Source organism: Oncorhynchus keta, unplaced genomic scaffold (assembly GCF_023373465.1).
Source record: "Oncorhynchus keta strain PuntledgeMale-10-30-2019 unplaced genomic scaffold, Oket_V2 Un_contig_1690_pilon_pilon, whole genome shotgun sequence".
In the NCBI taxonomy this organism is placed as follows: Eukaryota; Metazoa; Chordata; class Actinopteri; order Salmoniformes; family Salmonidae; genus Oncorhynchus; species Oncorhynchus keta.
The window spans coordinates 986,625-1,013,399 of NW_026280186.1; the positions used below are offsets into that span (position 1 = coordinate 986,625).

Here is a 26,775-nt window from a genome sequence, read left to right on the forward strand (position 1 = left end):
CTAATGTCAGTCAATCAATAACCCCGCCTTTTTAACGTAAAATTGGACAGTGACAGGTTTGTTGAAACGTCAATCACTTGAAAGATGGACGTGAATGGACAATTAGGAAACGCCCACTGAAGTTCGTTTCCGGTTTGAAAACATGGTGTGCTTCTGATCCACACATGTGAGTTTGCATACCAACTTCTGAACCGGATATTTTTTTAAAAAGGTAGAGTTTGCTGGTAGATGTTACATTTTTATAAACATGTAGAATCGAGGAAAACGTTGGCACGTATTGATTGTTGTATTTTTGTGTTTTAACCCATTGTCTGGTACGTATAGCTTGCATGCTAATGGACTGTAGCTTACTAGCCAAGGTTAGCAATGCTGCTGATGTTTTGGGATGTGCTAGTGGGGATGTAGCAAGCCATCAATATTCTAGCAAAATATTTTGTGAAGCAGAAGGTAAATAATACATTCACTGTGGATGTAGCAATGCCAAAGTGTATGAAAGTGTAAGATATATGAAACTGTACAATCATACATTGCTTGATATGTGCAGTGGTGTAAAAATACTTTAAAGTAGTACTTAAGTCGTAGTACTCGTTACATTTTGAATGCTTAGCGAGACCGGACAATTGTCGAATTCACGCACTTATCAAGAGAACATCCCTGGTAATCCTTACTGCCTCAGATCTGGCAGACTCACTAAACACAAATGCTTCGATTGTAATTTTTGTCTGAGTGTTGAACTGTGCCCATGGCTATCCTAATAAAAACAAGAACATCGTGTCGTCTGGTTTGCTTAATATAAGCAATTTTCTTTTTAAATGTATACTTCTAATTTTGATACTTAAGTACATTTGACACCCAATACTTTTAGACTTTTACTCAAGTCGTATTTTACAGGGTGACTAACTTTTACTTGAGTTAATTTCTTTAAAGCTATCTTTACTTTTACTCAAGTATGAAAATGGGTTGCTTTTTCCACCACTGGCATGTGTTCTAAAAGAGCCCTTATCCACCCCCTTTCCTCTCTGATTGATAACATTCACTGTGTATTTTGTCACTGTAGACCTTTAAATCAGTAAACAACCATGGCATCAACGGAGGAGGACTTCCCTCGCGGAGGTAAAACCAAGCAGACCACTGAAAGTAAAGCAGAACCTGTGAGAAGGCATACAGAACTGGACAATCTGTTCGAGGTATACAATTTTTTTAAATGAGTCTAGTCGATCATCAATGTGATATACGAACCTTGTTGTGGTTTAGCTCTAATTAGCTCTGGTCCAGAGATTCGTTCGCAACAGTGCAGCCGACTGACACTCTGGCGACAATGCAACCTACTGACGCCCTGGAGCAGAGATAAGCTCAAATGTGCATCTCAAACAGTATTCTGTCTGTCAGTAAAGATACTATTGTGGTTGACTCTTTCAGACACATACAGCAGAGGAATCCAAGAAAAGGAAGGGACAGAAAGGGGATGCCTTGAAGAAAGCTAAGAGGCAAAGGACGAGCAAAGAGGAGGCGCTGAAGCTCAATACAACAACCTCTGTAGATATCCTACAGTTAAAAGTAAGTTCAATCAACAACATACTTTTTAACATTTTATATTTCTCTGCCATCTCATTTCTTTTGCACACCCTTTGAATGTGATCTGAACCTGGGTCATGCTCATAAGGGCACAACGTTGCAATTTTTTCTTTAAAGGTTGTGTAACAGGGAAAGGGGTAAAAAAAAGTGTTTCTTATTGGACAAGTTCATGGAGTCCCTCTGTTTCGGTACATTTTCTTCTGGTTGATTACTAATGAACACAATCCTGTTTTTTTGTGTTTTTTTTTACCCCCAGAGCCTGAAGGTGGGTACCCTACTACTGGGCTGTGTGAAGGAGGTGGCAGATTTAGAGGTGACGATTAACCTGCCCAGCGGCCTTCTGGGATACCTGAACATTTCCAATATCTCGGACTCGTACACCAAGCTACTGAGTGACCACCTGGACTCTGCTTCTTCAGAGGTAACACATTTAATGTAACTCCTACCGAGGGGTTTGTTCTGTCTTCTATAGGTAAAAGGCTATGCACTTGTTTTTGAGATGTCTAATAAGGCAGTTCTAAGGGCATGTCTACACTTGACACATAGATGCTACTTCTGCTATCAGAATATGATAATCACTGAAAAGACAGTTCTAGGCGCACAAAAGTCGCGTTGGGTTCATATAAGGCTGATCACCTCAGGGACGCATGCAGGGATGCATGATCAAAACTCCTTGATCAGAATACAAAACTTAATTAACTGTAGTCTACACACGGCCTGAGAGGTCTTATCCTCATATTATACAATATTTAGAAGAACTGTGCTCTGAGTTTTTTTTAAAAACGTATACAGCTTTAATTATTACATTTTTTTTCTTGGTGCACCGTGGGGCTCCTGACCTTACGGAGTTCAGAAGAAAATGCCTGATGCTGTACGAATGAGGTGTGAACAACGCATCCTAATGGATCCACTTTGCTCTTTCTCTCCAGGAGATCTTCTCACTCGCCAGTCTCTTTTCCCCGGGCATGCTGGTCAGGTGTGTGGTAGCCAGGTTGGACACTGCCAAAGGAGGATCGGTCAGCATTCAGCTGTCAATCAACCCCAAAGAGGTCAACAAGGGCTTGAGTACTGGCTCTCTGAAGGCTGGCTTGGTGAGTCAACACCTACAGTATACGTGATATAGTACAAATTCAAAACAGGCTCCGGGCCTGTGATCTCCTCTTCAGTGATGATACGATGGCGAGTCGGAACGGAGCACAGTCTGTCTTGGGGCGTCACTGAGTCAGGGTCATGTTTTGTGTCTCTGGGTTCAGTTCCCCAGAGCAGTGTCTCTTCAGTTGAAGACATAGAGGCATTTGTCTAAGAAGAGCTAGAAAAATATAGAAAAGTTGTGATATCCTGTTTCTGATTTGAGGTCATGTTTTAGGCTTAGACGGACGTGTGACGTTTTTGTTTCAGATCCTGAGTGGTTGTGTGGAGAGTATTGAGGATCACGGCTACCTGGTTGACCTCGGCATCAAGGGAACCAAGGCCTTCCTGCCTAAGCAGGCAGCCAAAGACAAAACGAATAGTCCGAAAGGTATCTAAAGAGTCCCCTTTCACATCAAATATAGTACACATACAATTCATTGTCACGCTGTTAGTTTCTCCAGGAGTCTGATACATTTCTTCAATGTACTCTGTAGACGTCAAAATTACTAATGTGTTATTAACCTGTCTAGGACTGGCGGAACCCCTCGCCAACAGCCAATGAAATTGCAGGGCACCAAATACAAATCAACAAAAATCTCATAAATCAAATTTCTCAAACATACAAGTATTAGGCACCATTTTAAAGATGGTTTTTAAAAAAAAAATGCTTTACAGCAAAAGCTCAACAAACTATTATGTTAGGTCACCACCAAGTCACAGAAAAACCCAGCCATTTTTCCAGCCAAAGAGAGAAGTCACAAAAAGCACAAATATATATAAAATGAATCACTAACCTTTGATCTTCATCAGATGAAACTCATAGGACTTCATGTTACACAATACATGTATGTTTTGTTCGATAAAGTGCATATTTATATCCACAAATCGAATTTTACATTGGTGTGTTATGTTCAGTAGTTCTAAAACATGCAGTGATTTTGCAGAGAGTCACATCAATTCACAGAAATACTCATGATAAATGTTGATGAAAATTCAAGTGTTGATGAAAATGCAAGTGTTATGCATAAACTTTAGATACACTTCTCCTTAATGCATCCGCTGTGTCAGATTTCAGAAAAACTTTACGGAAAAAGCATAATCTGAGTACGGCGCTCAGAGCCCAAACCAGCCAAAGGAAATATCCGCCATGTTGCGCAGTCAACATTAGTCAGAAATATCATTATAAATATTCACTTACCTTTGATCTTCATCAGAATCCACTCCCAGGAATCCCAGTTCCACAATAAATGTTTGATTTGTTCGATAAAGTTAATAATTTATGTCCAAATAGCTTCTTTTGTTAGGGCGTATGGTAAACAAATCCAAAACGCACGTTGAGGTCCAGCCGAACGTCAGACGAGAAGTTCAAGAAGTTAAATTACAGGTCGTAGAAACTTGTCAAACTAAGTATAGAATGAATCATTAGGATGTTTTTATCCTAAATGTTCAATAATGTAGAAAAGCAATGGAACGAGAGCTAACTCATGTGAATGCGCGTGGCTGAGTTTGAGGCTGCCGCCAAACCTCTGACTCAATCCCCTCTCATTCGGACCCCTTCACAGTAGGAGCCTGAAACAACGTTCTAAAGATGGTTGACATCTAGTGGAAAATTACCCATATCCCACTGTGTATTCGATAGGGGCTGAGTTCAAAATCTACAAACATCAGATTTCTCACTTCATGTTTGGATTTTTTCTCAGGCTTTTGCCTGCCATATGAGTTCTGTTATACTCACAGACATCATTCAAACAGTTTTAGAAACTTCAGAGTGTTTTCTATCAAATACTAATTATAATATGCATATATTAGCATCTGGGACTGAGTAGGAGGCAGTTTACTATTCATCCAAAAGTGAAAATGCTGCCCCCTATCCCAAATAAGTTTTAACTGTGTTGAATGTGACTTTTCTGGGTCATGTTCATTGTGGCTCGCAATTGAAAAACTTTTAAATGTTTTGCAACGGAAAATATAAATGAGAATTTCTTATGGGACAAGTCCCGGTAACCCCTTCCTGTTTCAGTCTGTTTTCTTACGTTTGATGCCTAACGAACACAACAACCCTGGTGTTGCAGATCTGAAGGTGGGCCAGTATGTGACTTCTCTGTTGGAGGAGGTGAAGAACGATGAGCGTGTGGTCCGTCTGTCCATCAGCCCCACGGCGGTGGCCCAGGCCGTTGCAGACACAGCTCACGGCTGGACCCTTACCAACCTGCTTCCTGGCCTACTGGTCAAGGCGCAGATCAAAAAGGTACATTGACTGAATACTGTGTTCTAACAACAATCTTATACATATTAGTAGTCTAAGTCTAAGCACAGAGAAGTGTTGGCTTACACCTATGATTATAAATGAACAATTGCACCGTTTCATGGCTTAGAATTGTTGGTAAATGTCTCTTGTTGCTTGATGTATACACTTTTTGTAATATTTATAGCAACTAGAGAACTTGCAGTTTAGTATATCTGAGAGGTCTCTTTTTTTTTAAAGTCAATCATCTGTTGATGTCCTGTTTCATTGTGGTTGACACTGTGGTTCTAGGTGACCCTACATGGTCTGATTCTGGAGTTCCTCTCCTCCTTCACCGGCCTGGTGGACTTTATGCACCTGGAACCAGAACAGGCCTCCACATTCAACGAGGGAGACAACGTAAGAATTCATGAGAATTTCAAATTGGCCAATTATGACTGTAATCTTATTTAGACATTATGTTCAGTTGACCTTTATTGACCTTTGACCTCTTACCTCTATTTCTCCCAGGTGAAGGCCTGCGTCCTTTATGTGGAGCCGTCCACGCGGCTGGTGGGCCTGTCCCTGCGCAGCCACCTGCTGCAGCCAGGGGGCGATGTGGATCTGGTGACCACTGAGAGGATAGGGGAGGTGGCGCATGGCTGCAAGATGACCGCTCTCCATCACCTGTCTGGAGCCATGCTGGAGCTGCCTGACCAAACTGTGGTGTTTGTACATGTGAGTCCGTGTTGTTAGACCATACCTGCATTGCGTCTTGTGAGTTTAAGTACCAACTCAGGTCTTCGTACATGTTAGTTCCTATTGTTGGTAGACCATATTGTTGGTGTACTATACTAACTATAGCCAAGGCCCTCTTTATAGACCTGGTAGAGCACCTTACTACTGCCAAAATGCTCAGGATCAGCCACTATAGGACAAAGACCGTGTTGTAGAGAATATTGCGAAGGTGAGAACATAATGGTGAGCCCATGCCCCTTGGATCATGTGACAAACCAACATTAAAAACAATGCAAACCCATGGCTGCTTTGACCTGGCCCAGTGAAAGTGGACTAATGTGGTCTGTGACTGGCCTAGTGGCAGTGGTTTGATTTGATCCGTCCGTTTCTCCCGTCTCCAGAGGAACCACATGAAGGAGCCCATGGAGGCGTTCAACCTGAACCGTGTCATGGCCAAGCCTGAACACACCTGTAGGATCATGGACTTCAGCCCCATGGAGCAGGTGCACCTGGTCAGCCTGCGTCAGTAAGTGTGGTGTGTGTGTGGATGGACATCCTGTAGTGCAGTGGTACTCAAATGTTTTCATTTCATTTTCTTGCCCCCCCCAGAACCAATAAATACATGAATTCAATAACATAGTATTTTTCAAGTTATCTTTCTCAAACGTTTGTGTATTGTCCCATACAATAATCTGTATTCTTAATTGTCTGTTTCGGGTGACCCAACTACAATTCCCAAGCAACCCCACTAGGGGTCACGAACCCGACTTTGAATAGTGTGTGTGCGTGAAAGCCCTGTTGCAAATTTGTGTGACGTTTTTCAATTCCATTCAATACATCTGGAAAGGACGTATGTTTGTTCCAGCTTGTAAAGGACGTATGTTTGTTCCAGCTTGTAAAGGACGTATGTTTGTTCCAGCTTGGAAAGGACGTATGTTTGTTCCAGCCAGCGTATGTTTGTTCCAGCTTATAAAGGACGTATGTTTGTTCCAGCTTGTATGTTTGTTCCCAGCTTCCAGCTTGTAAAGGACGTATGTTTGTTCCAGCTTGTAAAGGACGTATGTTTGTTCCAGCTTGTAAAGGACGTATGTTTGTTCCAGCTTCCAGTAAAGGACGTATGTTTGTTCCAGCTTGTAAGGACGTATGTTTGTTCCAGCTTGTAAAGGACGTATGTTTGTTCCAGCTTGTAAAGGACGTATGTTTGTTCCAGCTTGTAAAGGACGTATGTTTGTTCCAGCTTGTAAAGGACGTATGTTTGTTCCAGCTTGTAAAGGACGTATGTTTGTTCCAGCTTGTAAAGGACGTATGTTTGTTCCAGCTTGTAAAGGACGTATGTTTGTTCCAGCTTGTAAAGGACGTATGTTTGTTCCAGCTTGTAAAGGACGTATGTTTGTTCCAGCTTGTAAAGGACGTATGTTTGTTCCAGCTTGGAAAGGACGTATGTTTGTTCCAGCTTGTAAAGGACGTATGTTTGTTCCAGCTTGGAAAGGACGTATGTTTGTTCCAGCTTGAAAGGACGTATGTTTGTTCCAGCTTGTAAAGGAAAGTTCCAGCGTATGTTTGTTCCAGCGTATGTTTGTTCCAGCTTGTAAAGGACGTATGTTTGTTCCAGCTTGTAAAGGACGTATGTTTGTTCCAGCTTGTAAAGGACGTATGTTTGTTCCAGCTTGTAAAGGACGTATGTTTGTTCCATGATTTATTTCCAGTTAAAGGACATGTTTGTTCCAGCTTGGAAAGGACGTATGTTTGTTCCAGCTTGGAAAGGACGTATGTTTGTTCCAGCTTGTAAAAGGTTTGTTCCGTAAAGGATTTATGTTTGTTCCAGCTTGTAAAGGACGTATGTTTGTTCCAGCTTGTAAAGGTATGTTTGTTCCAGCTTGTAAAGGACGTATGTTTGTTCCTTGTAAGCGTATGTTTGTTCCAGTAAAGGACGTATGTTTGTTCCAGCTTGTAAAGGACGTATGTTTGTTCCAGCTTGTAAAGGACGTATGTTTGTTCCAGCTTGTAAAGGACGTATGTTTGTTCCAGCTTGTAAAGGACGTATGTTTGTTCCAGCTTGTAAAGGACGTATGTTTGTTCCAGTATATGTTTGTTCCAGCTTGTAAAAATGTTTGTTCCAGCTTGTAAAGGACGTATGTTTGTTCCAGCTTGTTTGTTCCAGCTTGTAAAGGATTTATGTTTGTTCCAGCTTATTTGTTCCAGCTTGTAAAGGACGTATGTTTGTTCCAGCTTGTAAAGGACGTATGTTTGTTCCAGCTTGTAAAATTTATGGTTCCAGCGTATGTTTGTTCCAGCTTGTAAAGGACGTATGTTTGTTCCAGCTTGTAAAGGACGTATGTTTGTTCCAGCTTGGAAAGGACGTATGTTTGTTCCAGCTTGTAAAGGACGTATGTTTGTTCCAGCTTGGAAAGGGCGTATGTTTGTTCCAGCTTGTAAAGGACGTATGTTTGTTCCAGCTTGGAAAGGACGTATGTTTGTTCCAGCTTGTGATGTTTGTTTGTTTGTTCCAGCTTATAAAGGACGTATGTTTGTTCCAGCTTGTAAAGGACGTATGTTTGTTCCAGCTTGTAAAGGACGTATGTTTGTTCCAGCTTATAAAACGTATGTTTGTTCCAGCTTTAAAGGACGTATGTTTGTTCCAGTTATGTTTGTTCCAAAGGACGTATGTTTGTTCCAGCTTGTAAAGGACGTATGTTTGTTCCAGCTTGTAAAGGACGTATGTTTGTTCCAGCTTGTAAAGGACGTATGTTTGTTCCAGCTTGTAAAGGACGTATGTTTGTTCCAGCTTGTAAAGGACGTATGTTTGTTCCAGCTTGTAAAGGATTTATGTTTGTTCCAGCTTGGAAAGGACGTATGTTTGTTCCAGCTTGGACGTATGTTTGTTCCAGCTTGGAAAGGATTTATGTTTGTTCCAGCTTGTAAAGGACGTATGTTTGTTCCAGCATTTATGTTTGTTCCAGCTTGTAAAGCATGTTTGTTCCGTATGTTTGTTCCAGCTTGTAAAGGATTTATGTTTGTTCCAGCTTGTAAAGGACGTATGTTTGTTCCAGCTTGTAAACGTTTGTTTGAGCGTATGTTTGTTCAGCAGCGTATGTTTGTTCCAGCTTGTAAAGGATGTATGTTTGTTCCAGCTTATAAAGGACGTATGTTTGTTCCAGCTTGAAAGGACGTATGTTTGTTCCAGCTTGGAAAGGACGTATGTTTGTTCCAGCTTGTAAAGGACGTATGTTTGTTCCAGCTTATAAAGGACGTATGTTTGTTCCAGCTTGTAAAGGGCGTATGTTTGTTCCAGCTTGGAAAGGACGTATGTTTGTTCCAGCTTGGAACGTATGTTTGTTCCAGCTTGTATGTTTGTTCCAGCTTATAAAGGACGTATGTTTGTTCCAGCTTGGAAAGGACGTATGTTTGTTCCAGCTTGGAAAGGACGTATGTTTGTTCCAGCTTGTAAAGGATGTATGTTTGTTCCAGCTTGGAAAGGACGTATGTTTGTTCCAGCTTGTAACCTTGCTGTCTCTCCTATAGGAGCATCATTGATGCCCCGTTCTTCAGAAGATACCATGACATCCAACCTGGACAGATTGTTCAGGTAAGATATTTTATATTTTTAGTTTGTCTCTCTCTCTCGCACAACACCTCTGAAAGGTCTTCAAAAAAAAATGCCCATTAAAGTGTGTGTGTGTGTGTGTGTGTGTGTAGGGTGCCAAAACTCTGGTAACTTTCCTAGGTTTTCTAGAAATCCGGGTTGGGGGATTCTGGATGATTTGCTCCTGATTCCAGGAACCTTCCAACCTTGGAATTCTGCATTCCTAGTGGCGTGTGTTTTAACCCAGTTTGTCCTCCCTCTCTCCCAGGGCACGGTGATGTCCCTCCAGAACCATGGCATGATGGTGAAGGTGACCGACTATATCAGAGGCCTGGTTCCCCGGACACACCTCTCTGACATCATCCTCAAGAACCCAGAGAAGCAGTACGCAGTGGGCATGATCATCAAGTGCCGGGTCAGTAGTACTGTGTAACCACTCACCTTTAGAAAGGGTCAACTGTGGTGACCTTTAACCTTGGGGAACCAATCATTGATGAAATAAACACCTACTCATAATTCTCTTTAGCAAATATTAGGTATAGGTTAATCTATCTAATAAGTAGATGAAAAATTGTCTTGTAAGGATATGAAAATGTGAGATGAATGTAGGAGAATATAACACATTAGATCTGGTAAAAGATAATACAAAGAAAAAAACGTGTTTTTTGTATATTTTTTGTACCATCATCTTTGAAGTGCAAGAGAAATTCTATAATGTATTATTCCAGCCCAGGTGCAATTTAGATTTTGGCCACTAGGTGGCAGTGGTGAATGTGCAAAGTTTTAGATTGATCCAATGAAGCATTGTATTTCTGTTCAAAATGTTGTATCAAGACTGCCCAAATGTGCCTAATTGGTTTATTAATAACTTTTCAAGTTCATAACTGTGCACGCTCCTCAAACGATAGTATGGTATTCTTTCACTGTAACAGCTACTGTAAATTGGACAGTGCAGTTAGATTAACAAGAAATTAAGCTTTCTGCCAATATCAGATATGTCTATGTCCTGGGAAATGGTCTTGTTACTTACAAACTCATGCTAACCACGTTAGCGCACATTAGCTCAACCGTCCCGCGGGTGGAACACCAATCTGTAGAGATCCTTAAGAGGTTTTAACGTACTCTGTGCTTGCTTGTCTGGTTTGCTGTTTAATTTCTTAGGTTAAAACGGTTTCCCTCCATCCCTCTGTCTCAGGTGTTGTCGGTGGACCCACAGGCGAAGAAGCTGACCCTAACCAGGAAAAGGGCTCTGATAGATTCCTCCCTCCCCCCGTTCCTGACCTACGAAGATGCCCGCCGCGGTCACGTCTCCCACGGGTTCATCGTCTGTGTCAAGGACTTTGGCTGCATCGTCTGTTTCTACGGCAAAGTCAAGGGGCTGGTGCCCCCCAACGAGCTCAGCACGGAGCCAGTGATAGTTCCTGAGAACGTGTTCTACGTCGGACAGGTGAGGGGAAACAAAATGGCTGCTTGGAACTTTTCTGTATCTTGATAATTCTTATGCGTTGTAGATTTGTTGTTGATTTTCTGTTCTACTTGCGATATAGGCTAATTGTCCTCTTGAATAACTTTGAAGTAGCCTACTGATAGTTATTGAACTTTGACACATAAAAGTTTAACTGAAGTTCTTCCACCAGTTTGTCTTGCCGGTGTCAGAAAAGGTTCTGTTTTAAACTTCTGTATCAAAACAGGGAAGTCTTAGTTTAGACAGACAGCCCAATTCTGATCTCTTTATCACTAATTGGTCTTTGGACCAATCACATCAAAAAAATAAAAAATAAATCTGATGTGAAAAGGTCTGATGTTAATTGTTAAAATACCAATTAGTGGGGGGAAAAAATATCAGAATTGGGCTGCCTTTCTAAACGCAGTCTTAATGCATACTTGGTTCTCTGTTCTGTTCAGGTGGTGAAGGCTAAAGTGTTGAACTGTGACGTGGAGAAGGAGAAGCTCCTTCTTTCCTTCAAGGCAGTGGCAGGAGGAGACACTGAGAGACCGCCTAAACCCAAGTTTGAGTTTGAGGTTGGGAAGGTAAGAAAATGGCAGCACGTCCTTTCATATTGTTAACACATATAATAATTTCTGAATTTGTAAAAAAAGAAGAGGAAAAAAGAAAAGATGGTCTCTCTTATATAGTTGCATGTTCTATGCAGTTGTTAAACGTGTTAGGTTCATCTCCGGTGTTGGCTTGGAGTCTAAACTGATCTTTGCATTCTGGTTTTTGTCTTTTTTGTTTTGTTTTAGAAAGTGGAGGTTAAGGTGGTGAGTAAATTCCTTACCGGTCTGGAGGTGTCCATTCTGCCAGAGGAGACCCCCGCCTTGCTACCCATGATGCACCTCTCCGACCACGTGACCAACTGTCTACTGCTGTGGGAGGGGCTGCAAGAGGGTGACATCATCTCCAACATTCTCTGCCTCAGCAAGAAGAAACAGACTATTGTATCCTTTTCATACTTTTGAACTTCAGATCGCTCACTTACCTCCACACATCGATTTCAGACACATAGCCCAAAACATAACAGAACGCTCATCGGTGTGGCTGAATGTTGTGTTCGTCTCACCATTGTGGTTGGCTGTCGTGGTTGTGTTTAGAATGTAGTGGCTATACCAAGGAAATGACTACCTTTTACTAAAGGACATCGTAACCACGTTTTACTGTAGTACGACTACACAGTACCTTTCCCTTAACCCTGCCTGTCTCAAGACCCTGACTAAAAAGCCCACTCTGAAGTCATTCCTGGAGGAGGGGGGCGTGGTGGCTAAGGAGTTCTCTGACATCACAGTTGGGTTGCAGCTGATTGGCTGGGTCAATAACATCATGCCCTATGGAGTGTTTGTGGAGTTCCCCTATGGCCTGGTTGGCCTGGCCCCTAAAGCGGTGAGTTGGTAGGGAAGGAGTTACCTGTGGGAGTTAGCCACAGTCAATTGGAGTTAGTGGGAGTAAATTGGAATTTACTAAGAGTTAGTAGGGGTCAATGGGAGTTAGTAGGGGCCAATGAGAGTTAGTAGAGGTCAATGGGAGTTAGTAGGGGCCAATGAGAGTTAGTAGGGGCCAATGAGAGTTAGTAGGGGTCAATGGGAGTTAGTAGGGGTCAATGGGAGTTAGTAGGGGTCAATGGGAGTTAGTAGGGGTCAATGGGAGTTAGTAGGGGCCAATGGGAGTTAGTAGGGGTCAATGGGAGTTAGTAGGGGCCAATGAGAGTTAGTAGGGGTCAATGGGAGTTAGTAGGGGTCAATGGGAGTTAGTAGGGGCCAATGGGAGTTAGTAGGGGTCAATGGGAGTTAGTAGGGGTCAATGGGAGTTAGTAGGGGTCAATGGGAGTTAGTAGAGGTCAATGGGAGTTAGCTAAGAATATATTATGCAGTTTGTTGAAAAGGTATAATCACCCTGACAAAGATCCACAAGGATCTGAAGCTCAGTCATATGTTCAACCAAAGAAACACAATCGGAACAGGATTCAGGATTCCTCTCTTTGTAGAATTTATGCAGCTCACGTCTCCTTTCTCCTTCAAATCATCAATAACATTGTCTAAAAGCCATTAGTATAGAATAATTTATATTGACATACTCTTTCTCCTCTAGGCCATGAGTGACAAGTTCGTCGGCGACACTGCGGCTCACTTCCAGCTGGGCCATACGGTGGTTGCCAAGGTGACCAACTTGGACGAGGAGAAGCACAGGTTCCTGGTCAGTCTCAAGGTGTCAGAGGTCCCCTCCCTTGAGAGAGACGGCCAGGCCAGGCTGATCCGAGGCCTGCAGGAGAGGAAGGCGGTGATGGAGATGATGGCCAGCAGAGGTACGTGGGTTGAGTTGTAACGTTGTTGTCCACTGTTCAAGGAACTATTAGTTTTCTTCCATTGGCTAAAGTTCCCTTTTCCTAGTAGGTTCAAAAGTGCTATTCCAATACATTTAAATTGATCAAAATGATTATGCTAGGAGTTACCTTTAACTCTCTCTTTTCTCTTGTTCCTTCTCTCTCCTCCCTCTGTCTCTGACAGGTGACTCTGACCTTTAACTCTCTCTTTTCTCTTGTTCCTTCTCTCTCCTCCCTCTGTCTCTGACAGGTGACTCTGACCTTTAACTCCCTCTTTTCTCTTGTTCCTTCTCTCTCCTCCCTCTGTCTCTGACAGGTGACTCTGACCTTTAACTCTCTCTTTTCTCTTGTTCCTTCTCTCTCCTCCCTCTGTCTCTGACAGGTGACTCTGACCTTTAACTCTCTCTTTTCTCTTGTTCCTTCTCTCTCCTCCCTCTGTCTCTGACAGGTGACTCTGACCTTTAACTCTCTCTTTTCTCTTGTTCCTTCTCTCTCCTCCCTCTGTCTCTGACAGGTGACTCTGACCTTTAACTCTCTCTTTTCTCTTGTTCCTTCTCTCTCCTCCCTCTGTCTCTGACAGGTGACTCTGACCTAGTCAAACAGCTGTCTGCGGTGACCATAGGCCAGAGGATGAAGATGAGCGTAGACGAGGTGAGGGAGGACGGGAGTGTCACCTTCAAGTCAGACGAACTCAGCGCAGCCACCGTACTGGCCACCAAGGACCATGCGCCGGGTGAGTATTCACTATATGTTCAGACAGGGTTGGGCTCAATCCCCTTTTCAATTCAGGAAGTGAATTGAAATTACAATTGTAGCTCCTGCATTGACTGAATTTAAATGGAATTGACCCTGTACCCAGTGGAACTTTTACCAGACATAATATGGGGAATCCTTTGACTGTTACACCTTAGTCATCGCGATGAACCCAATAATAGAGCTTTGTTTACCCTTCTACCAGACACATGAGGAATCTTTTGAGTGTGACACGTTTTGACTGTTACATCATAGGTATAATGTAAACTAAATGTGTGTAATGTTTCAGGTAAGTTGGCGACTGGACAGGAGTGCATGCCGGTAATCCTCCACGTTGACCTCGTGACCTCTGAAGTCTACGTGTCCCTCTTGGCTAAACTGACCGGCAAGAGGAAAGCGGTGAGTACAAGGCTGCATCTCAAGTGACACCCTAGTTCCTATATAGTGCGTTTGGAACACTGCCCTACTATAGCTAGTATGGTTTGTGGCTACGTGAAGCTTCTTTATGAGTGGTTGGGTGGCTGAGAAGTCAATAGATCTGTATTCTCCCTCAAGTTGAAACTCCCTGCACCCTTATGGACTAAACAATCTTTAACACTTTGAAAAGCCTTCAAATCTTGATAGTTCATAACCTGTGTCCTTATAGGTGGAGGCAGGGTCCACGCACACTGCCACTGTGCATCACGCCGACCGCGACTTTGCCGTCATCTCATTGGGCGACACGGCCCAACTGACGGTCATCCAAACCACCAATCACCTCAACGAAACGTTTCGCTTCGACGCTGAGAAACTGACGGCCGGTAAAACCCTGGCGATCACCGTCACCAAATCCAGCTGCGAGGAACTAGAAGGGTTCCCCCTAGTGTCCTGGGAACTCGCCCCGCCCATAAGAAAAAGATTAATCTCCAACTCCAAGAGGTCGAAGGGCATGTATCGCTACGGCGACATGGTCAAGGGGAAGGTGAAGACAGTGAAGCCTACGTGTGTGCTGGTGACACTAGAGGACGGGAGCACGGGGTGCGTGCACGTGTCCGAGATACAGGAAGTGGTGTGCGTGGGAACGTTCCCCACGTCCTTCCTCAAGATAGGAAGTGAGGTCACAGCCCGGGTCATCGGAGGACGGGAGGGCAACAGTCACAGGTAAGGATAACAATATAGTAACAGATTTAAGTAGACACGTTTTGTTATATAGTTCGATCATTTGAAGGATATTTCTGAATTACAGGTATTCTGCTTGAAATATTTGCGTTATTTTAGTTGCAAATATATATGGTCTTTTATTTAGGTTCTTGCCGTTCTCCCATCCCAACTTCACGTACTCCATGCCTGAACTCTCACTTCTTCCCAGGTAAATGTGCTGAACATTCAGAAGAACGTATTCTGTTATTATTGTGCCTTTTTGGTTTCTTGTTAGATAATCTTTCCCTCTCTGGTCACAGGAACCTGAAAGAAGACGCAGATGTTAAGCCTGTCAAGACCAAAGAGAAGCTGAAGCGTTATCGGGTCGGAGATGACGTCATTTGCTTTGTGTCAAAGGTGAGTTTGAACAAACGTAAATTGAAGTTAAGTAACTTGTTATACAAAATGTGTGTAACATGTTTAGTAGGAGTACTAGTTGTGTTAAATGTGTATTTCTTCCTCAGTACTTTCCAAATAGGAAGTGTCTAGAAGTGACTACTGGTCCCTCAGTAACTGGAACTGTTGAACAACTGGCCATGACCTCTGACCTTAAAGTATGTTTTATACACACTTAACTCAATGTTTTTCTCATTCCTTCTATGGGGAATTCCCAGACATTTTTGTAAAATGGTAAAATGAAGATGGTGTCATCCCTCAGATGTCCCGTATACTGTATGGATCTGTGTTCACCCTAATAGGTTCTCTAAAATCATTCATTTGTATTATTCAGGGTGCCAAACACCCAGAGAAGCTGTTCAAGCTGGGCCAGGCGGTCAGTGCTAAGGTGGTGACAGTCAGCTCCTCCAAGCCCTCACGCCTCTCATTGTCTCTCAATGGTGAGAACACAAAATAAACACAACCCTCTTCTAACCGTCAATAGTACACTGAATATTGCATAGAACCTTCTAAACATCAGTACATTGAAAATAGGCCCTTCTAACCACCAATACAGAAATATCAACGCATAACCAACTTTTAAACTTTGAACCATCAATACAGACATGTCAACTCACCATATACAGCTCTCTCGCTATGTTGTGGTTGCATTTACTCACTCGTGGTGTTGGTTGTCAATCGCTGTCAGGTGTACACAAGTTGGAGAAGGGCCATGTAATCATGGGGTTGGTGCAGAAGATAGATCCAGTCCTGGGTCTGCTGGTGAAGCTGCCGTTCAGCGCCATGGGAACGGTTGCCATGGAGGACCTGGCCGACAAATATAAGCCAAAACCTCTGGAGCGGTACAGCAAGGACCAGCTGGTCAGGTCAGTGGCACACTTTAAACCTGGGTTAAAGGCTAACTGGACCAGCTGGTCAGGTCAGTGGCACACTTTAAACCTGGGTTAAAGGCTAACTGGACCAGCTGGTCAGGTCAGTGGCACACTTTAAACCTGGGTTAAAGGCTAACTGGACCAGCTGGTCAGGTCAGTGGCACACTTTAAACCTGGGTTAAAGGCTAACTGGACCAGCTGGTCAGGTCAGTGGCACACTTTAAACCTGGGTTAAAGGCTAACTGGACCAGCTGGTCAGGTCAGTGGCACACTTTAAACCTGGGTTAAAGGCTAACTGGACCAGCTGGTCAGGTCAGTGGCACACTTTAAACCTGGGTTAAAGGCTAACTGGACCAGCTGGTCAGGTCAGTGGCACACTTTAAACCTGGGTTAAAGGCTAACTGGACCAGCTGGTCAGGTCAGTGGCACACTTTAAACCTGGGTTAAAGGCTAACTGGACCAGCTGGTCAGGTCAGTGGCACACTTTAAACCTGGGTTAAAGGCTAACTGGACCAGCTGGTTAGGTCAGTGGCACACATTAAACCTGGGTTAAAGGCTAACTGGACCAGCTGGTCGGGTCAGTGGCACACTTTAAACCTGGGTTAAAGGCTAACTGGACCAGCTGGTCAGGTCAGTGGCACACTTTAAACCTGGGTTAAAGGCTAACTGGACCAGCTGGTCAGGTCAGTGGCACACTTTAAACCTGGGTTAAAGGCTAACTGGACCAGCTGGTCAGGTCAGTGGCACACTTTAAACCTGGGTTAAAGGCTAACTGGACCAGCTGGTCAGGTCAGTGGCACACTTTAAACCTGGGTTAAAGGCTAACTGGACCAGCTGGTCAGGTCAGTGGCACACTTTAAACCTGGGTTAAAGGCTAACTGGACCAGCTGGTCAGGTCAGTGGCACACTTTAAACCTGGGTTAAAGGCTAACTGGACCAGCTGGTCAGGTCAGTGGCACACTTTAAACCTGGGTTAAAGGCTAACTGGACCAGCTGGTCAGGTCAGTGGCACACTTTAAACCTGGGTTAAAGGCTAACTGGACCAGCTGGTCAGGTCAGTGGCACACTTTAAACCTGGGTTAAAGGCTAACTGGACCAGCTGGTCAGGTCAGTGGCACACTTTAAACCTGGGTTAAAGGCTAACTGGACCAGCTGGTCAGGTCAGTGGCACACTTTAAACCTGGGTTAAAGGCTAACTGGACCAGCTGGTCAGGTCAGTGGCACACTTTAAACCTGGGTTAAAGGCTAACTGGACCAGCTGGTCAGGTCAGTGGCACACTTTAAACCTGGGTTAAAGGCTAACTGGACCAGCTGGTCAGGTCAGTGGCACACTTTAAACCTGGGTTAAAGGCTAACTGGACCAGCTGGTCAGGTCAGTGGCACACATTAAACCTGGGTTAAAGGCTAACTGGACCAGCTGGTCGGGTCAGTGGCACACTTTAAACCTGGGTTAAAGGCTAACTGGACCAGTCTAAAAGTTAGTCAAGTTAAAATGGTTTTGGAGTGTTACCTCTCTAAAGCTGGTCTTTATTTATGTAATTCTTCAAGTTATTTCAAGGTTATACTAAGTAATGTGTTAATGTTTTTGTGCTCTTTCTCCAGGTGCTGCATTGTAGGAGAGGCGAAGAGCAATTGGCAGTTGTCCCTCCGCTCTTCGAGGTACGATTCCCCATCTGACTTGGTTCTCATGGACAAAATGAATTAAAGAGTTCAAGTGTATTAGGAAATGCAATATCGACACCTTATTCAACCCTATACATGTCTCTCTCTTCGTTCTTCTCCTCTATTCTACTGGTCCATTCTAACTATCATATATCTATCCATGTTAGGCACTTTGAGCACTGGGAAAAGGGCATTTTCCAAATGACTAATTTGAATGATCTTTCAGGACGAACCCAGAGAAGGCCTCGGTAGTACAGGACCCAGAGATTGTGTCTCTAGAAGACCTGTCAGAGGGGCAGATCGTCAGAGGCTATGTGAGGACTGTCAATGCACAGGGAGTCTTTGTTAGGTAACTCAGTCCATTATCCCTTTATAGAAACCAACCCTTTTAATAAAATGTAAAAAATGACGTACCTTTACAATGTCCTGGAAAGATATGAAACTATGAATGAAAAATACATGTACGGTATTCATTACTTCTGTATTATACTTAAGACATGATATCTCAGATTCACCGTCCCTTTAGTATACATGTACAATGGTCTGGGAAGGTATGACATTATCATGCAGCTTTTTCCTGAAGATCAATTCTGATTATGAAAAACCAACGATTAAAAGCTGTTGCTATGGTAATATAGCTAATTGAAAATGTTGCCTTTTTGTTTTTGACAGTTTGTCTAGATCCATACAGGGCAGAGCCCAGTTCCAGAAGGCCACTAAGTACTTTGTGGCTAGCCACCAAGACTATGCCAAGAAAGTACCGCAGGCCACACTGCTCACCACCAAGATCCTCAGGTAAGCCCCCCTACAATAATTTGGTACAACCCCACCACCACTGCTCGGCCCTTCCTGACCACCTCATTCTTGAATAGGGGTGTTCCATAAAACAAGGAAGTTGTTAGTCATATTTTTGGGTAATAACCTAGATTTATTTGTTATATTGAACATGTCTGTGACCCACAGGGTTATTATGGCACAAACAAGAGCCCCAATGTGTTGGAGTTTTAAGTTTTTTAACACGAATGTGTTGTTCCTCGCAGCATCGACAAAGAAAGCGGGCTGGTGGATCTGTCTCTGCTCCAAGAGGACACTGGGAAACCAGACGTGCTCCCAGAATCCCTGGGGCTGCACCTGCGCCTGACAGGAGAGGCCAAGGAGAAGCGTGACGCCACCAAGAAGAGGAAACGCACGGAGTCGGAGAGCAAGCAGGTGTCCATTTGGTCCTCTTTTGTTAATACAAGGTCATCTAACGTAGCAGGCGTCTGAGCGGGGTCACCACATCCAGTTTTCAGAGGAAAAGGACGCTACGTTGGAGACGCTGTATCCCTGAAAACTGGATGTTTCTGGTTTCTAGTGACCCCGCTGAGGGTGAAATACAAGCTAATCCTTTTTTAGTTTGAATAAACAAAGTGATATCACACTTGCAACAAGATAACTAAGATGTGCGAGTGCTTTTAATAGTTTTTTAAATTATACATGTAATACAATTTAGATAATAAGCTATTTTCAAAGGAAACCTGTCCTCTTCCATGATGTCACTGATACTAATACTACCAAACAGAATAGAGGACTCACTGATCACTGTATAACTCGAGTTGCCATAGCAGTTTGACCGGGGACTGGAATGTCTAATCCATATCATCACTAATCTTCTGTCTTAACGCAGGGAACCGCAGAAAATGTTTCAATGAAGAAGAAGACGAAGGGGAAAGGGGAGGACAGCGACAGCGGAGTGGAGGTATATTTCAGAGAAGAAGAGGAGGAAAATAAGTTGGAGCCTGCGGAGGTAGAGAAGCCCGTACCAGTGCAGCCGGCCAGACTGCAGGTGACCGGGGGGTTCTCCTGGGATGCAGCGCTGAGCGCCCTGAAACCAGCGTCCGCTGCCCTGGGGGGAGAGGACTCCAGCGACGGGGAGGACGGCGAGGTGAACACTAAGGTAACGAGTAATGCTGGGGTTGTAAGGCGAGGTGAACACTAAGGTAACGAGTAATGCTGGGGTTGTAAGGCGAGGTGAACACTAAGGTAACGAGTAATGCTGGGGTTGTACGGCGAGGTGAACACTAAGGTAACGAGTAATGCTGGGGTTGTAAGGCGAGGTGAACACTAAGGTAACGAGTAATGCTGGGGTTGTAAGGCGAGGTGAACACTAAGGTAACGAGTAATGCTGGGGTTGTACGGCGAGGTGAGCACTAAGGTAACGAGTAATGCTGGGGTTGTACAGCGAGGTGAACACTAAGGTAACGAGTAATGCTGGGGTTGTAAGGCGAGGTGAACACTAAGGTAACGAGTAATGCTGGGGTTGTAAGGCGAGGTGAACACTAAGGTAACGAGTAATGCTGGGGTTGTACGGCGAGGGGAACACTAAGGTAACGAGTAATGCTGGGGTTGTACGGCGAGGTGAACACTAAGGTAACGAGTAATGCTGGGGTTGTAAGGCGAGGTGAACACTAAGGTAACGAGTAATGCTGGGGTTGTACGGCGAGGTGAACACTAAGGTAACGAGTAATGCTGGGGTTGTAAGGCGAGGTGAACACTAAGGTAACGAGTAATGCTGGGGTTGTAAGGCGAGGTGAACACTAAGGTAACGAGTAATGCTGGGGTTGTACGGCGAGGGGAACACTAAGGTAACGAGTAATGCTGGGGTTGTAAGGCGAGGTGAACACTAAGGTAACGAGTAATGCTGGGGTTGTAAGGCGAGGTGAACACTAAGGTAACGAGTAATGCTGGGGTTGTAAGGCGAGGTGAACACTAAGGTAACGAGTAATGCTGGGGTTGTAAGGCGAGGGGAACACTAAGGTAACGAGTAATGCTGGGGTTGTAAGGCGAGGTGAACACTAAGGTAACGAGTAATGCTGGGGTTGTAAGGCGAGGTGAACACTAAGGTAACGAGTAATGCTGGGGTTGTACGGCGAGGGGAACACTAAGGTAACGAGTAATGCTGGGGTTGTACGGCGAGGTGAACACTAAGGTAACGAGTAATGCTGGGGTTGTACGGCGAGGGGAACAGGGGAACACTAAGGTAACGAGTAATGCTGGGGTTGTACGGCGAGGGGAACACTAAGATAACGAATAATGCTGGGGTTGTACGGCGAGGTGAACACTAAGGTAACGAGTAATGCTGGGGTTGTACGGCGAGGTGAACACTAAGGTAACGAGTAATGCTGGGGTTGTACGGCGAGGGGAACACTAAGGTAACGAGTAATGCTGGGGTTGTACGGCGAGGGGAACACTAAGGTAACGAGTAATGCTGGGGTTGTACGGCGAGGTGAACACTAAGGTAACGAGTAATGCTGGGGTTGTACGGCGAGGTGAACACTAAGGTAACGAGTAATGCTGGGGTTGTACGGCGAGGTGAACACTAAGGTAACGAGTAATGCTGGGGTTGTACGGCGAGGTGAACACTAAGGTAACGAGTAATGCTGGGGTTGTAAGGCGAGGTGAACACTAAGGTAACGAGTAATGCTGGGGTTGTAAGGCGAGGTGAACACTAAGGTAACGAGTAATGCTGGGGTTGTAAGGCGAGGTGAACACTAAGGTAACGAGTAATGCTGGGGTTGTACTATGAGTGGCACCTACTAAAGGAAATCACTTAAAGGAATGTTTGCGTTGCATTTGCTATGAGGGTTAGAATGGCTGTACAGCCTCAAATGTTCATGGAGATGTACGTCTGACCTCTGGAGTGGATTATTTATAGTACTGATATTGTTTTCATGACCTTGTATGACCTTTCTCTATCTCTCTTTAACTGCCACTCTCCTCTAAATCCTTTCGTTCTTTCCTTTTTTCTTTTCTTCTTTCCTTGCTTTCATCCCCCTCGTCCACCCAGCCCCAGAAGAAGTCTCACCATGAGCAGGAGGTGGAGAAGCGGGAGGCTGAGAAGGCCCTGACCAAGCTGGAGACGGAGCTGATGGACCCAGGCCTGCGACCCCAGACGGCGGCTAGCTTTGAGCGCCTGCTACTCGGCTCCCCTGACAGCTCTCTGCTCTGGCTGCAATTCATGGCCTTCCACCTGCAGGCCACACAGATAGAACAGGCTAGAGCGGTGGCTGAGAGGGCTCTGAAGACTATCTCCTTCAGGTTAGTGGTGTGGTGGGGACAGGTGTGTGTGTGTGTGTGTTCATAACACGCTCCTTAGATCCACTTCTGGAGGGTTCTCCTGTGCTGGTGCTGTCGTCGCTCTCTGAGTGCTGCAACTCCAGCCTGGAGGCCCTCAACAGCTTTCTGGCTGTACATTTGGAGGTGCTTGAGTCATTGGTGTGTGAGAGCAGTCTACCTGCCCCACCCAGCCCCACTGTTGCTCTGGCAACCCTCAGTTCTACTGGGGGAATTCTACCAGAGCAGCTGGGCTGGGGGCGGACAACACGAAGAAGAAAGCGGGTCCTGTGGGTGGGTTGGCGTGGGGGGATATGAATGTGTCGATTAGGGCTGGGCAGTATACCGTTTTTTTCTTTACTTGACCTTCTAAAACGGTATTTGAATGTTTGGTTTGTTAAATGTGATACGCTGTGTGTAACGTCCATTTTTATAGTTTACTTCGCTAATTGGGCCATCTCTCTGCTCTTTCTCTCGCTTCATGCCCGTTTCCACAGACCGAGCCCCGCCCCCTGTCACTCAAGGAGTGCATTTGTTGTTCCTCGACCACGAGACACATGCGCTCAGTCTGCATGGTCAATGCAGCACATGCAACAATGCTTTCACTTTGCCTATTAATATAAATCTACTAGCATTCTATAATTACACTATTAGTGTGTTTCTTACATCAGCAAATGGCTAGTTTGTCTTTTCTTAGAAAATTGGGTTATTTGCCGCTAATGCTAATCCCTAGTTAGCTGGCTAGCTAGATAATAAATGTACTGAGTCAGAGCACGTAATCAGCTATCAGCCTGATAATACGTGTATCTTCAGTAACTTCTAAATCAGAGAGGAATACGCAAAGCATGAATATGTTAGCTAAATTAAGTAGCTTAAAGAAAACATTCAATGTAGCCAAAGATTATAGGGTCCCCAGGGAAACACTTGTCAACACTTTGGTTCCTACCCTGTCACAATAACTCCTCCCTGGCATTTTCATTCGTTGTCATGTCAAACAACACTATTCAAAGTGCTCACTATTATATTCTAACTATATAATTAGAATAATCATTCTATTTCCATGATTCCAACAGTTCACCCCAGTGTTTTGCTCTGAATTGCAAGTCAAATTTGCAACAGTTGCAACATTTGGTTAAAAATAAGGCCTAGATTGTTTTCCCGTGTCGTGCAGCCGTACTTGGCAGTATGGAAATGATCTCAAATTAGTTCAGGAAATGCAGAAATTCATACAAATGTAGAAAAATATTTTTGGTTGAATTGAACAGTATTAAACAATCAGAATGTAGAAAGACCCATCACTTAGAATGTATGTGTTGCCACCCTAGGGTCACGCACTACTCATAAAGCACATTTACAACTTTTATTTATTCAAAAAAAAAAACACAATTACCATCATACCGCCTTTAAAAAAAGAATAATAATAATTTAAAAGCCCTAGTGTTGATTGTGTGTAATGTCTGTATCCTGTCTGTCATCAAATAATTCTTCCAAAGATGTATCACAAAATGAAGAGGTGAAAGGAAGAAGGAAAGGGTGTGTAAAATATGTATGTATTCTATAACACGCGTGTGCATTCTCCCTCAGAGAAGAGCAGGAGAAGCTGAATGTGTGGGTGGCTCTGTTGAACCTGGAGAACCTGTATGGGACAGAGGAGAGTCTTCAGAAGGTGTTTGAGCGAGCCGTGCAGTATTGTGAACCCATGCCCGTCTACCAGCAGCTGGCTGACATCTACGCCAAGTGTCAGAAGACTAAGGTAGCTGACTGCCAGGGCTCACAAACATTCATTACAACGGCTAACATTCCCCAATGGGGAAAGAAGTGATATACGACACGAGTAAATACGTGAAGCATATTAGAGCACGTTAGATGTGGTATTGGGAGTTTTTTTTTCTGCGCCTCTTGTAAGGTTTCTTCTCAGAGCTTGCCGTTTCTTCCTGCGAGCTTGCCGTTTTTACTGGTGCGGTTTGGAGTAGGTTCTCATCAATTCTGTGTGTGTAGGAGGCGGAAGGTCTGTACAAGACCATGGTGAAGCGGTTCCGTCAGGAGAAGGCTGTGTGGCTGAGCTACGGGACCTTCCTGCTCCAGCAGGGTCAGAGTGACGCGGCCAGCGCCCTGCTACAGAGGGCCATCAAGAGCCTGCCTAACAAAGACAGTAAGGCCCCTGTTATCGCCTTTAGGGCTCATACACACCTTTTGGGAGCCCCCTACCTCAACACATTCCCTATTCCATCTCTAGCTCCAATTGGACACTGGGTTGGATTGATATAAACAAGATGGCAATAACGCCATCTTGTGGAATTTTGGCTGTATTGCTTTACGCCAGTCTTTCCTGTCCTGTTTCTACTCAGTCCGTTTATCTTTCAACAGATCTAGTCACCAAGTCATTTGTCCAGGTTGACAGCTCTTAATTAGTACCTTTTTGACTCGATGACAAAAAGGTACTAACACCTTTACATACAGTATCTCCATGTTAACCATCCACCTTCTCCGTCGTCGTCCTCTTCAGATGTGGATCTGATAGCGAAGTTTGCCCAGCTGGAGTTCCGCTACGGAGACGTAGAGCGAGGAAAGGCCATGTTGGACAGGATCCTGACCAGCTACCCCAAACGCACCGACCTGTGGTCCGTCTTCATAGACCTCATGGTCAAACACGGCTCCCAGAAGGAAGTCCGGTGAGTGAGCCCGCCGGCGCCTCACTGGTTTTGTTTTGTTTACGAAATGACATTGGAATAGCCTGATCCCAGGTCTGTTTGGTATGACAATGACCATAGGAGCAATAAAGCACCAACACATCTGGGACCAGGCTGACCCGGTAATATTTCATTTATGAAAACATGTTTGAATATTAAATATGATCGACTTTAGTCTAGGAAATATTTTTTGAACATTTATTCAAACTAAAAAACAAAAATGCTTTATTTACATAAGTGTTCAGACGCTTTGCTATGACACTCGAAATTGAGCTCAGGTGCATCCTGTTTCCATTGATCAGCCTTGAGATGTTTCTACAACTTGATTGGAGTCCACCTGTGATAAACTCAATTGATTGGTCATGATTTGGAAAGGCACACACCTGTCGATATAAGGTCCCATAGTTGACAGTGCATGTCATAGCAAAAACTAAGCCATAAGGTCGAAGGAGTTGTCCATAGAGCTCTGAGACAGGTTTGTGTCGAGGCACAGATCTGGGGAAGGACATAGCTACAGAGTTCCTCTGTGGAGATGGGAAAACCTTCCAGAAGGACAACCATCTCTGCAGCACTCCACCAATCAGGCCTTTATGGTAGAGTAGCCAGACGGAAGCCACTCCTCAGTAAATGGCACAAAACCCACTTGCAGTTTGCCAAAAGGAACCTAAAGACTTTGACCACGAGAAACAAGATTCTCTGGTCAGATAAAATCAAGATTGAACTATTTGGCATGAGTGCCAAGCGTCACATCTGGACCATCCTTATGGTGAAGCATGGTGGTGGCAGCATCATGCTGTGGGGATGTTTTTCAGTGGCAAGGACTGGGAGACTAGTCAGGATCGAGGGAAAGATGAATGGAGCAAAATACAGAGAACCTTGATGAAAACCTGCTCCAGAGTGCTCAGGACCTCAGACTGGGGCGAAGGTTCACCTTCCAACAGGACAACGACCCTAAGCACAACGCCAAGACAATGCAGGATTGGCTTCGGAACAAGTCTCTGAATGTCCTTGAGTGGCCTAGCCAGAGCCCGGACTTGGGCCCGATGGAGATACTCCCCAAATAAAGATGTGCCAAGCTTGTAGAGTCTGAATACTTATGTAAATGTGATATTTCATTTTTTATTTTATACATTTGCGAACATTGTCATTATCGGGTAATGTGTGTAGATTGAGGCATTTTTATTTCATTTTAGAATGAGGCTGTAACGTAACAAAATGTGCAAAAAGTTGAGGGGGTCTGAATCATTTCCGAATGCACTGTCATTGGTGGCAAGGTATTTCCTGTCATGTGACCTGGTCTAACATCCTGTTTCCTGTGTTCAGGGCTGTGTTTGACCGTGTGATCCACCTGAGTGTGGCGGTGAAGAGGATCAAGTTCTTCTTCAAGCGTTACCTGGAGTATGAGAAGAAGAGCGGCACGCCAGAGAGCATCCAGGCTGTCAAGGACAAGGCTCTGGAGTACGTGGAGTCTAAAGGGACAGAGGCCGCCAGATAGAGAGACACACACATGTTTTGGGGATTTTCCAACAGCTATTGTGCAACTGTGGGAGAAGACCTTCTGTAGCTCAGTTGGTAGAGCATGGCGCTTGTAACGCCAGGGTAGTGGGTTCGATTCCCGGGACCACCCATACGTAGAATGTATGCACACATGACTGTAAGTCGCTTTGGATAAAAGCGTCTGCTAAATGGCATATATTAAAGCAAACTGCTCAAGGGGAAAGCCTGACCTGAGTGTCATAACAGCCTCGACACACACACAGATGTAGCCACACAGATACATACACACCCTGCTATTGGATAGTGTTGATGGATATTCGGGGAAGACATTTGTTAATTGCTTGAAAGCTTTCAAATGGTGACATGTCACACATGATATGGACTTGGGAATGTGGGAGGTCATTCTACCTAGTCTTTTTTACCCATTTTGTATAAATAGCATCATTTAAACTAAATTGACTTTTTTGTATGTATGGATGAGAAAGCATGCTGACCTGACGGAATAGAATGACTATCATTTTGTAATGAAATAAATGACAGTAAATAACCTAAACTGATGATGTCTTAT

General features: G+C 44.3%; 1 protein-coding gene and 2 non-coding genes across 11 annotated transcripts; all 3 read left to right on the forward strand.

Annotated features, from left to right (window-relative positions):
- Positions 1 to 71: 71 nt before the first annotated feature.
- LOC118364803 (protein RRP5 homolog) lies at positions 72 to 26,760 on the forward strand. 9 transcript variants are annotated; one of them, XR_008103263.1, is made up of 37 exons: positions 154 to 314; positions 1,058 to 1,187; positions 1,420 to 1,557; positions 1,832 to 1,996; positions 2,505 to 2,666; positions 2,974 to 3,094; positions 4,779 to 4,954; positions 5,243 to 5,350; positions 5,462 to 5,668; positions 6,070 to 6,194; positions 9,191 to 9,254; positions 9,520 to 9,666; positions 10,447 to 10,698; positions 11,157 to 11,282; positions 11,496 to 11,690; positions 11,956 to 12,129; positions 12,835 to 13,048; positions 13,647 to 13,799; positions 14,109 to 14,218; positions 14,466 to 14,959; positions 15,105 to 15,167; positions 15,259 to 15,355; positions 15,463 to 15,552; positions 15,729 to 15,834; positions 16,083 to 16,260; positions 17,869 to 17,925; positions 18,155 to 18,277; positions 18,601 to 18,723; positions 18,969 to 19,137; positions 19,595 to 19,852; positions 20,541 to 20,552; positions 21,755 to 22,005; positions 23,605 to 23,773; positions 24,019 to 24,172; positions 24,527 to 24,692; positions 26,034 to 26,263; positions 26,409 to 26,760. XR_008103263.1 is itself a non-coding variant. In XM_052503267.1 (36 exons), the coding sequence occupies exons 2-36, from the start codon at positions 1,080 to 1,082 to the stop codon at positions 26,203 to 26,205; spliced, it is 5,427 nt and encodes a 1,808-aa protein (XP_052359227.1). In that variant the 5' UTR covers positions 72 to 166; positions 1,058 to 1,079; the 3' UTR covers positions 26,206 to 26,760. The 9 variants fall into 9 exon arrangements, 5 of the variants coding, with proteins under 5 accessions (XP_052359227.1, XP_052359225.1, XP_052359228.1 ...); XM_052503267.1 differs by having other exon boundaries at positions 72 to 166; positions 26,034 to 26,760; XM_052503265.1 differs by having other exon boundaries at positions 90 to 211; positions 26,034 to 26,760.
- Positions 2,736 to 2,883, forward strand: LOC118365806 (small nucleolar RNA SNORD15). Its single transcript, XR_004821804.2, has one exon. It is a non-coding gene; the product is annotated as a small nucleolar RNA SNORD15 (small nucleolar RNA).
- On the forward strand, positions 22,050 to 22,289 carry LOC118365825 (small nucleolar RNA SNORA53). Its single transcript, XR_004821821.1, has one exon. It is a non-coding gene; the product is annotated as a small nucleolar RNA SNORA53 (small nucleolar RNA).
- Positions 26,761 to 26,775: the final 15 nt, after the last annotated feature.